General features: G+C 46.0%; 1 protein-coding gene across 1 annotated transcript in view; it reads left to right on the top strand.

Annotated features, from left to right (window-relative positions):
• The first annotated feature begins 10,212 nt into the window (after positions 1-10,212).
• Positions 10,213-11,501, top strand: part of NDUFA10 (NADH:ubiquinone oxidoreductase subunit A10) — a 61,042-nt gene continuing 59,753 nt past the window's right edge. Inside the window, exon 1 of the mRNA XM_005311490.5 lies at positions 10,213-10,370. Within this exon, the coding sequence (XP_005311547.2) occupies positions 10,290-10,370 (81 nt within the window). The 5' untranslated portion in view covers positions 10,213-10,289. The remainder of the gene's footprint in view (positions 10,371-11,501) is intronic.

The following is an 11,501-nucleotide window of genomic DNA, read 5'->3' as shown; positions in this document are numbered from 1 at the left end:
CAGAAAAACAGTTAGTTTAAAAAACACCATACCATCAGTTTGAAGCCATAAAACTCCAGCAGTTTAAAACAAAGTTTGCAACAAAATACTATCAGCAGTTTGCACCCATAAAAACCCTTAGCAATATACTTTTTGTTTTTTAAAAAAAACAACCTACTGTATACCTTGAACAGCCCCTAACTCACAATTTAAACATTACAACTATTTAAAAAAAAAAATCCACACACACGCTTTAAAAAACAATTGCAGAAGGTTACTTTCCACCACAGGATAAAGGGTTGCTGGCATGTGGTTGTTCCGTTCCCCCCCATGTGTGTTTGGGCCTATGGGTTAAAGGACAAACAAAAATTTTAGTTAGTATTACCCCCAAAACCCTATGCAACCTGTGTAATACCTGAAGGGTTTTTTTTTTATTTAACAGTATTAAGCTCAACTGTAGTTAAAAATGGTTTGTTGGTTTATTTTGTTTTTGTTTTGTTTTTCTGTTTTTTTGGTTTGTTTTTTACCTTAGTCTGGTGGTGAAATGCAACTTAAAATTGCTACTTCCATGCTAAACAGATCACACTTTAATAAAGATAGGTACCATTATTTAGTAAGGACAGCATGGCCAAAGAGTGACATTATATAATATATATTTTCAGAGTTAAAAACAGGGAGCATACCTCCTCTTGCAATCCAGCAACAATTCAATTCAACATAGTTTCTGTTGAAAGAGGACAGTGTCCAAAAAACTGAGATTTTTATACCATCCTAACTTTTTGTTTCAAACACACTTCAAAAGTCTGTAGTTAGCAGGTTGATTCGATCACCACAACTCTGAATTAATAGATACTTAAGGGCTTTAGGCACCCCACCCCTAACATTCCCTTTTGTGATCTGGGGTGGGGGGATTAAGTCGTCTGCACAACTGGGCTGCTTTTGGCTAATTTTTTTTTCTTTTAGTTAAAATACATTTTCTTAAGGGGGCCAAGGGGCAGGGTTAATGTTTGATTGATGGTAGGGCCCTTATACTACTCAACATGGAGGCTAAATGGTTGCAAACATAATCTCAATCAGTACCAATAATTATTTTTGTTTGTTTGTTTTTCATTATTTTCAGCACTTCTACAACCACTGATACTTTTAGGGATTGGGTTCCTTCCTACTGTAGTTTATACTGAAAATTCTTTTTTACTTGCCCATCTCCGGTAAGGCATATTCCTGCAAACCCTGTAACTTGCTTTCCTTCCTTATAATAGGAGCTTCCATTCACAAACCAGACATTTCCCCCCCACAATTACCTGTTCAACCGGGTTGCCTTAATGACAGGGCTCACAGACATGTATCTGACCCATTAAAGTTAGTTCCCAGATATTTCAGGCTCTTTTAGGGTAACCAATTGAGCATTTTTTGTGTTGGGAGCAAAGACCTATTGTATAGCCTTATGCACTTTCACATGCCCCTTAGATAAGTTTTCCTGACTTACTAATTTTTCCAGAGCATGATGACTTTTAACAATTACTTTACTTGCTCCAATAATTACCTGTGCGTTTTGCAGCATCCCGTAGGCAGCAAGGACAGGTTTGCTCACAGATTCCCAATTTGCTTTCTGGAGCTGTTAAAGCTTGGCTATGATATGTCCTGTTTTTTTCCCAGCACCAGTATCCTGAGTGATCAAGCTGACAATACAGAAATTTTTAACCCCAGGATACAACACAAAGGGGAACTCATTGTTGGGGCAGCCAAAGTAGGCGCTTCCATTACCCCCTTTTTAAGCTTTCCCATACACAAGTTGCTTCTTCTGTCCAGGTCCATTGCGGTCTTTTAAGTACCTCATACAAGGGTCCTGCTTTTTCTGCATATCCCACCATAAATTTTCAGCAAAATTTAGTGAGATCCAAAAGAGACTGCAAGAATTTAGTATCCACTGGCATTGGAAGGTTAACAATCACTTCTCTCTCTCCTTATCTACTGATCTTCCCCCTGCACTGAGTCTGATTCCAAGATACTGCACCTCTCTCTCTTTGATCTGGGATTTAGAAGAGTTAAGTTTCAAGTGTATGCCTGGCAGCAACACAGTAACCTCCACACTAACCCTGCATGCTCCTCTTCTGTTTTGCTTACTACCAAGATCTTATTCCCATATTGAACTATTTTACCCATTTGCAACAATCCTTCCTTTTCCAACATATTCCTTACAGCAACATGAATATTGTGGGGGCGTCGAAGTACCCCATAGGCAGAACTTTCCAACAATATTTAGTACCCTGGAATACAAAAGCCATTCGATACTGGGATTCCAAGCTTAAAGGTAAGCTTCAAAAAACATTTGCCACATTAAGTACAGTAAACCACTTCATTTCGGGGGGCACTACCTCCAGCAGCTCAAGATAAGCAGCTAGAATGGCGGGGGGAGAGCTCTTAGCGGTTTTATTTAACCTTGATAGTTAATTTCCATGTTCCATCAGGCTTTTTTACCAGCAAAATTGGGGCTGCATTAGGCGCTGAGCATCTCCAGATTAGTTTTCACTTTTCCAGTTCTTCTATGACCTGTTTCAGTGATTATTTTGCTTCCTGAGGTATCTAATACTGTTTAATGTACAGAGGGCTGTCTCCTTATACTGTAACTGAAGTCTGTACTTCTCCTGTATCTAAAGAGTCTGTAGCCCACACGTTTTGTATTTTAGTCCACCACGTTTCCCAGCCTTCCAGTGTGGGAGGTGGCTTTTTTGGTTTTATTGCCTTTACTGTTTGAGTAGCAAGCCCCATGGGGATCAGACTAACATGTTCCTTCCCCTCTTTTACAGCAAGGGCTTGTTTGTTACAAATATTTGAGCTACAGTCTTACTAAAGACAATCTAAGACAGTTTTTGAAAACTATTCTGACAACATTTTTGGCCCTGTCCCCACCATCTCCCAATCTGAGCTCAAAAAAGATTTACTGGAGAACTTTGTTAGAAAAGCACAGCAAACGCAGCTCTTTGCAAGTATAGATGAGCTCCGTCTCTCACAAAAGTGAGCTCTTTTAAGGTAGTGTGGTTGAGTGGCTGTAGCGATAGACTAGCAGGTAAGAAGTTTAAGGATCTAGTCCAGGGGCGGGCAAACCTTTTGGCCTGAGGGCCGCATCGGGTTTCGTAAATTGTATGGAGGGCCGGTTAGGGGTGGGGGTTGTGGCCTGGCCTCCACCTCCTATGTGCCCCCCCGGACCTCTGCCACCCCATCCAACCCCTCCTCTCATTCCTGACAGCCCCCCCGGGACCCCTGCCCCATCCAACCACCCCTTCTTCCTGTCCCCTGACAGCCCCAGAACACCTGCCCCTTGCCGCCCCATCCAAACCCCCCCTCCTTCCTGACTGCCCCCAGGATCCCCTGCCCCCATTCAACCCCCTGTTTCCTCCCAACCCCTATCCACACCTCTGCCCCCTGACCACCACCCCGAACTCCCCTGCCCTCTATCCAACCCCCCCTACCCCCTTACCACTCTGGCTGGAGCACCGGTGGCTGGTGGCTCTACAGCCACGCCACCCACCTGGAGCCAGCCACGCCTCCACCATCACCATGCAGCTCAGAGCACTAAGCCAGGCCGGGCTCTGCAGCTGCGCTGCCCCAGGAACTCACAGCCCTGCTGCCCAGAGCATTGCACCGGCGGCGGAGCGAGCGAGCTGAGACTGCGGGGGAGGAGGGACAGCAGGAGAGAGGCCAGGGTCTAGCCTCCTGGGCCAGGAGCTCAGGGGCCGGGCAGGATGGTCCTGCGGGCCGGATGTGGCCCATGAGCCGTAGTTTGCTCACCCCTGGTCTAGTCTGAGTGCTGCTATTTTGCTGCTGGGTGGTCATTCAAGTCAATTCCCTCCTCAGTTTCCCACCCCACCCCCTTTGTGAAATGGAGAAAATGACCTGGCTTTCAGATCTATGGACGGAAAAACTAAATATTATCCTGCAGTAGGTGCATTTCCCCACACTGTCCTCACTGCCCATCTTAAACCAGCACTTAAACCTGGCTCCAGGAATGACCAGATACCTCTCAGGTGGGGCTCATCCTGTAATCAGGGTTGGCTTAGCCCGAGGCTCTCCAGCCCCTTGGGCAAGCCACCCTGTTACAGTCCTGATTCGAGATGGGAACATTTTTCAAAATCTTGCAAATTCTCACAGGATAGGAAAACCATTTCTTGCCCAGCAGTACCTAGTACTTGACATCCCCAAGACAGCAAGCATGCCCCTTGAAGGTTGGGGGGCACCAGCTGGGGCACTGTCTTGTCCTCCAACCTACTGGTCATTGAAAACTACAGATCACTTGAGCAGTGTTTTCTAGTCCTGCCTATTGCTGCGGGGGGCACAATTCACCAATACACTCATGCAGTGGTGGGCAAGATTTTGCTCAATACATACAAAGAAATGAAAGAATCCTCACCACCTTGCTGGAAGGTGGCAGCTTTTTACCCACACCTCGCAACCACACACAAGAGATTAGAACTGGAAAATAATATTGTATCCAGTTATACCTGTAGGGCAGTTCAGGTAGAAAGAATATGTTTACACTAGCTGGAATCTGGAGAGATCACTCCTTTTGTGGAGGTGATGTGGAATTGTTAGTGGACACAAATGGTGAAGACCTCAGTTTTACAACTCATCTGAAAGAAAATACTCAAAAGGCACAAAAAACAGTGTTTACAAAACTGGGACCACACACTGCCCCTTAGATCTATTCATACAATTCCTACTGAAGATAGATGTTGCAATTTTTTAATGGTAAGCATGACTCAAAATGATGAATCATAGAAGTGTAGGACTGGAAGGGACCTTGAAAGGTCATTGAGTCCAGTCCCCTACCTTCACAGCAGGACCAAGTACCATCCCTGGCAGATTTTTGCCCCAGATCCCTAAATGGCCCCCTCAAGGATTGGGCTCACAACCCTGGGTTTAGCAGGCCAATGCTCAAACCACTGAGCTATCCTCCCCCCAAAGACCAGAGTGTGTGACGAGAAAAGTTTATACCAGGAGTGGAAGCAAATTCCTGACTACAAGAAGTGCTTTTAAAAAGCTGGAAAACAGGCAGGGTTGAATTTCAGCCTTTCTTCTCTGGAAAAACTTGAGGAAAGTACAGGTTTGGAGATCTTGACCCCACCTGCACCGGCGCAGTACACTGTCTGAATGGGATCCTAACTGTCTTGAAGGTCCCATGGTATTCTTAGCTAATCTTTTCATGGATAATAGCGATTTTCACAGCCACTGAAATCTGACATTTCTTTGATCTTTCCAGACCATCCAGCTGATCCCTGGCGATGGGAGGTGGCAGCAGCACAGTGACTGCATCCTTCACATCTCATCACATGTGGGCTAATGTAAAGAGACACGACAGACACAACATGCGCCGTGTTAGGGTACATCACATCACAGAAGACTAAACAGGAACAAACAGTTAATCTACAGTGAAAGATCTGAGTTTCCAGAAAACTAACGACTCTAAAGCATTTAGCAACTGCTGCAGAGCCCCTGGAAGTCAACGGTCCCATTGACTTCAATGGGCTGTAGAGCCAGTTCTTGGATACTAAAGTGATTGGGAAATTAGAAGGATTATACAGTACATAATATTACCAAGATTTACATTATCTCTGATAGAGACAAGGTAGGGGAGGCCCAACAGAGGTTAGTCCAGTAAAAGATACTACCTCACCTACCTTGTCTCTCATATTTTGGGACCAACGTGGCTATGTCAACACTGCAAACATTATCGCTGATAGACCAGTTCATGCAAAGCCCAGTGTCCAGAGGATAGTACCATATGCATAATATTATAACATTATAATTTCTCTTTCTGAAGCTCCATTATACAGCAACACTTGCAAATATAGGTATTTCTAAGTTGGGGAGAAAGTCAAAATCCAACAAAATGGGCAAAGTCACTGGAACACAATCATTACAACAGGCCCTTGTGCTCCTCACACTGCTCCACTGCTGAGCCCTGTCATCTGGCTCCAACTCCTCTTATTTATAAACTCCCCCCTCCCCTTGAGTTCCCATTTAGTTCCACTTTCAGAGCGCGTGACAGGGTTTGGAGGGCAATCCAGACCAGGGAAGGGTTGTGTCACCACTTGCCCTGCAAACCCGAGTGCCTCACGATGCTTTGCTGCTATAGCTCCCAACCTGGAATGCTCCCAACCAGCCTGCAAATATGCAAGTCATACCCTGAAGGGTCTGTGGGCTTAGACGGCCCTGGTTCAGCAGCCTGTCCACAGCCCCACTCTGGCTTCCACCAGCCTTGGTTACAACCAGCAAGGTGAGCCCAACACATTCCCAATCTCAAATTTTCACAAAACCATGTGCTCTGTAATGTCCAGCCCTTTCCTGGATAGTTCACAGCTGTTCATGCCTCTAATGACAAAAAAGGAGTCTGGCAAGTGTGAATGCAGACAGGGGCATGCGTAAGTGGGGCAAGCAGGGCCACAGGCCCCGCCCACCAGTGGGGGCACAGAACTCCTCTGGGGCTGGGCTGGGGGATGACATTCCTAGGCCTGGGGAGAACCAGGTCCTCCGGCCACAGGGGATGAGCCAGCTCTTCCAGGCAAGGGGGGGGGGCATGGGAGAAGAGCCAGCTCCTCCGGCTGTGGGGGGGCCCAGAAAGTGCCCCTCCAAAAGTGGCCACATATTTATTTCTGGGCATGCCCGCACATGCAGAGTCCCCCAAACAAAGATAAGAACTATGTATCCGCCCCACTTATTATACCTTCCCTTATTTACAACACTGAATGCTACAAAACAAGTATGTGGGTACACAACCAATAGACGCCTTGGTGGGAAAACCTGTGCCTAATCCTAGGAGATAGGGGATATATGGCAAAGATAGAATCCTAGGACTGGACGGGACCTCGAGAGATCATCTAGTCCAGTCCCCTGCACTCAAGGCAGGACTAAGTATTATCTAGACTATCTCTGACAGGTGTTTGTCCAAACTGCTCTTAAAAATCCCCAATGATGGAGATTCCACCACCTCCCTAGGCAATTTATTCCAGTGCTTAACCTCTCTGACAGTTCGGAAGTTTTTCCTAATGTCCAACCTAAACTGCCCTTGCTGCAATTTAAGCCCATTGCTTCTTGTCCTATCCTTAGAGGTTAAGAAGAACAATTGCCCCCCCTCCTCCTTGTAACAACCTTTTATGTACTTGAAAACTGTTATCATGTCCCCTCTCAGTCTTCTCTTCTCCAGACTAAACAAACCCAATTTTTTCAATCTTCCCTCATAGATCATGTTTTCTAGAGCTTTAATAGTTTTTGTCGCTCTTCTCTGGACTTTCTCCAATTTGTCCACATCCTGAAATGTGGCACCCAGAACTGGACACAATACTCCAGTTGAGGCCTAATCAGCATGGAGTAGAACAGAAGAATTATTTCTCATGTCTTGCTTACAACACTCCTGCTAATACATCCCAGAATGATGTTTGCTTTTTTTGCAACAGTATTACACTGTTGACTCATATTTAGCTTGTAATCCACTATGACCCCCAGATCCCTTTCCACAGTACTCCTTCCTAGGCAGTCATTTCCCATTTTGTATGTGTGCAACTGATTGATTGTTCCTTCTTAAGTGGCATACTTTGCATTTGTCCTTATTGAATTTCATCCTATTTATTTCAGACCATTTCTCCATTTTGTCAGGATCATTTTGAATTATAATCCTAGCCTCCAAAACACTTGCAACCCCTCCCAGCTTGGTATCGTCCACAAACTTTCTAAGTATACTCTCTATGCCATTATCTAAATCATTGATGAAGATATTGAACAGAACCGGACCCAGAACTGATCCCTGCGGGACCCCACTTGTTATATCCTTCCAGCATGACTGTGAACCACTGATAACTACTCTATGGGAACAATTTCCCAACCAGTTATGCACCCACCTTATAGTAGCTCCATCTAGGTTGCATTTCCCTAGTTTGTTTATGAGAAGGTCATGCAAGACCGTATCAAAAGCCTTACTAAAGTCAAGATATACCACATCTACCACTTCCCCCCTATCCACAAGGCTTGTTACCTTGTCAAAGAAAGCTATCGTTGGTTTGACGCAATTTGTTTTTGACAAATCCATGCTGTTATTTATCACCTTATTATCGTCTAGGTGTTTGCAAACTGATTGCTTAATTATTTGCTCCATTATCTTTCTGGGTACAGGTTGTATAAGGTTGTCCTTATTTCCCTTTTTATAGATGAGCACTATATTTACCCTTTTCCAGTCTTCTGGAATGTCTCCCGTCTTCCATGACTTTTCAAAGATAATGCTAGTGGCTCAGATATCTCCTCAGTCAGCTCCTTGAGTATTCTAGGATGCATTTCATCAGGCCCTGGTGATTTGAAGACATCTAACTTGTCTAAGTAATTTTTGACTTGTTCTTTCCCTATTTTAGACTCTGATCCTACCTCATTTTCACGGGCATTCACTATGTTAGATGTCCAATTGCCACCAACCTTCTTGTTGAAAACCGAAACAAAGAATTAAGCACCTCTGCCATTTCCACATTTTCTGTTATTGTCTTTCCCCTCTCATTGAGTAACGGGCCTACTCTGTCCTTGGTCTTCCTCTTGCTTCTAATGTATTTGTAGAATGTTTTCTTGTTTCCTTTTATGTCCCTAGGCAGTTTGATCTCATTTTGTGCCTTGGCTTTTCTAATTTTGTCCCTACATACTTGTGTTATTTGTTTATATTCATCCTTTGTAATTTGACTGAGTTTCCACTGTTTGTGGAACCACAAAGTGGCATCACACTACGCTGAAATTTGCCACTGGAACAGGAATGGACAGTAATGATAAAGAAATGGGCATGTAGCTCTGTCCTGGGTTGGTTGTACCTACCTCTGATAGATAACCTGACCCATTTCTTTTTACTGTCTGGCAATCCTTGTGTAGCTTGTCACAACAAAAAAACAAAACCCAGTGAGTTGAATTGTATTAAGTATGGTGTCAGACTTGAATAATTAACCTATGGTGATTCCCATAGCTTTATTTTTCTATAATACTGTATACAAGGTGTCTGTGTTGTTTGGGGTAGCATGTCTGCACTTTTAAGTGTTAAACAGTGGAGACAGTTTGGGAATTAACATTGGTTACAGCTGCCTAGAGCAATGGGCAGGCAGACTCCTGTACTCATGCAGAGCACCACTGATTTCAAACAGAATCTGGGTGGGGTGGGGCACTCCCCTATAGAGATGATTGCAGGACAGTGGTCTTAGAAAGTAACCTCTTTGAAGACATGGTAGGGCCATTGTCTTCCCTTTGTTCTGTGCGGGACCACGCATATCCCTAGGGCTAACAAATAACGGGTGACTCTACAGTTGAGCTACTCCTCCCTGGCAAGTGGAGTGGACTGCTCATCTCTCCTGGGGTGGCATAGGGCAGGAGTCAGCAACCTTTCAGAAGTGATGTGCCGAGTCTTCATTTATTCACTCTAATTTAAGGTTTTGCGTGCCAGTAATACATTTTAACATTTTTAGAAGGTCTCTTTCTCTAAGTCTATAATATATTACTAAACTGTTGTTGTATGTAAAGTAAATAAGGTTTTAAAAATGTTTAAGAAGATTCATTAAAAATTAAATTAAAATGCAGAGCCCCCTGAACCGGTGGCTAGGCCCCAGGCAGTGTGAGTGCCACTGAAAATCAGCTCACATGCCGCCTTGGGCATGTATGCCATAGGTTGCCTACCCTTGACATAGGGAGTGCATGATGATCATTACACCCTGTCCCACAGGTACTTTATCCACGCCCCCATCAGTGTAGCAGCTGAACCTGCCCTGCTCCTGAATCACTCCCCTACCCCCGCATGAGGCAGGGCAGCAGTGCCGCTGTTGCCATGTGGCACTTGGGGAAACTGAGGCACAGAGAGACTAGTGTTTTGGCCAAGGTCACAGGGGGAGTCTGTGGCAGAGCAGGGACTTGAACCCGGGTCTCCAGGGGCCTGGCCCCCTTCCAGCCCGCAGGAAGGGGCCATGCTCCGGCCCGGCCCACGGGGGCACCCCCAGCCGGCGCTGGCCCCTCGGTGGTGCAGCGGGGCTCGGAGCACCCCACGCTCGGCCGAATGGGACACTCCCCGTGGCAGGGGGAGGGTCACAGGAGAGAACAAAGCGGAGGAGAGACTGAGAGCAGGCGCCTCGCCCACAACTCACCCTATCCACTCAGGCGCTCGCCACGGTCACCTATGCACCAAGTCCTCTTACGTCATATCCGCGCCGGTACCCGGTTAGGCTCCCCCCTGTGGGTCCTTCCGCTGCTGGCGTCGCGTTGGTCGCAGCGGAAGAGCGTTTTCCAGCCGTTGTGCTGGGTCCGCGATGTCCTTGCGCCTGGGGAAGCTCGCCCGCCCGGGGGCTGCGGCCGCTCGGGGCCGCCCGTGGCTCGGCGCCGTGCGAGTGGTGAGGCGGGGCGGGGGGCTTGCGGCGTTCCGCGTCCTAGGGCGGACCCTGGCAGCGGGTCCCTCTTTATCTCTGTGAAGCGCCGGGCCCAGCTCCTGTGCTCAGGGACTGACAGGTCACCGTACGGGGCGGGGGGAATTTCCCCCAGGACTCACGGGCAGTGACCTTGGCGGGTTCCCACCCTCCGCTGCAGCCTGGGTTGTGAGTCGCTTGCCAGACTCATCTGGGGAGAAATTCCTGCCATTGTGGGGGGCCTCGGGCACTGGTGTAGCTTGGCCCTTCCTGTGGCACATCATAGTCTAGTCTTTTGTAGGCTGTAATACTTTGGTCTCATTTTGGTGGCTGGGTTTAATGTGCAGGGGCTGGGTCAAGGTGGTGATCTGTGATCTACAGGAGGTGGGACTAGTTCTTTCTGGCCTTAAGTTCTATAACTTTAAATGTTACCTCAAGCCGTGTTTAGTAATAATCCTGGGGAAGAGTACTGGATCGGTATCGCATCTTGCTGTCACAATTGACTGGATACCACAGAAGTGATGTACTCGACCTTTTGCAAGGGTTCAGAGTTAAAAAAGTGACACGAGGATCCTTTATAAAATTCATGTTTGGCACCCACATTATATCGATATATATATAAAATATGCACACACACATCTAGGTAAACTTAATTCATATTCTAACCTGGAATTCATTACAAATTTGAAGACACTCCTTGTGTTTTCTAAGACTTTGGCTACATGTTACATGTAATCATTAGCAGATCACTTGGACAGGAAGAATGGTTTTGTTATTAAGGCACAGGGCTGGGAGTCAGAAAAATCAGCATTCTGCTCATTCCTCTGACAGATTTCTTTTCACAAGTCATTTCACCACTCCAGCCCAGTTTTTTATCTGTAAAATGGAGCCCCTGATACACTACTACGGTACTATTCCAAAGACTTGAGGCTTGATTTACCCATGTTTGGAAGGCGCTTGGAAAGCTTTGGGTGGAGGGTACTATAAAGTAGCAAAGCACTATTTATTTTCTTTATTCTTAGAGCTCTACATTTAAGAGCTCAGTCTTGCAAACATGTTCATTTTTACCAGTCTAAAAACACAATCTTCTTGGCTGTTCTTTTTGATGATGATGAGAAA

This window comes from Chrysemys picta, chromosome 11 (genome assembly GCF_011386835.1).
Source record: "Chrysemys picta bellii isolate R12L10 chromosome 11, ASM1138683v2, whole genome shotgun sequence".
NCBI lineage: Eukaryota > Metazoa > Chordata > Testudines > Emydidae > Chrysemys > Chrysemys picta.
This window is presented reverse-complemented; position numbering and strand designations above follow the sequence as displayed.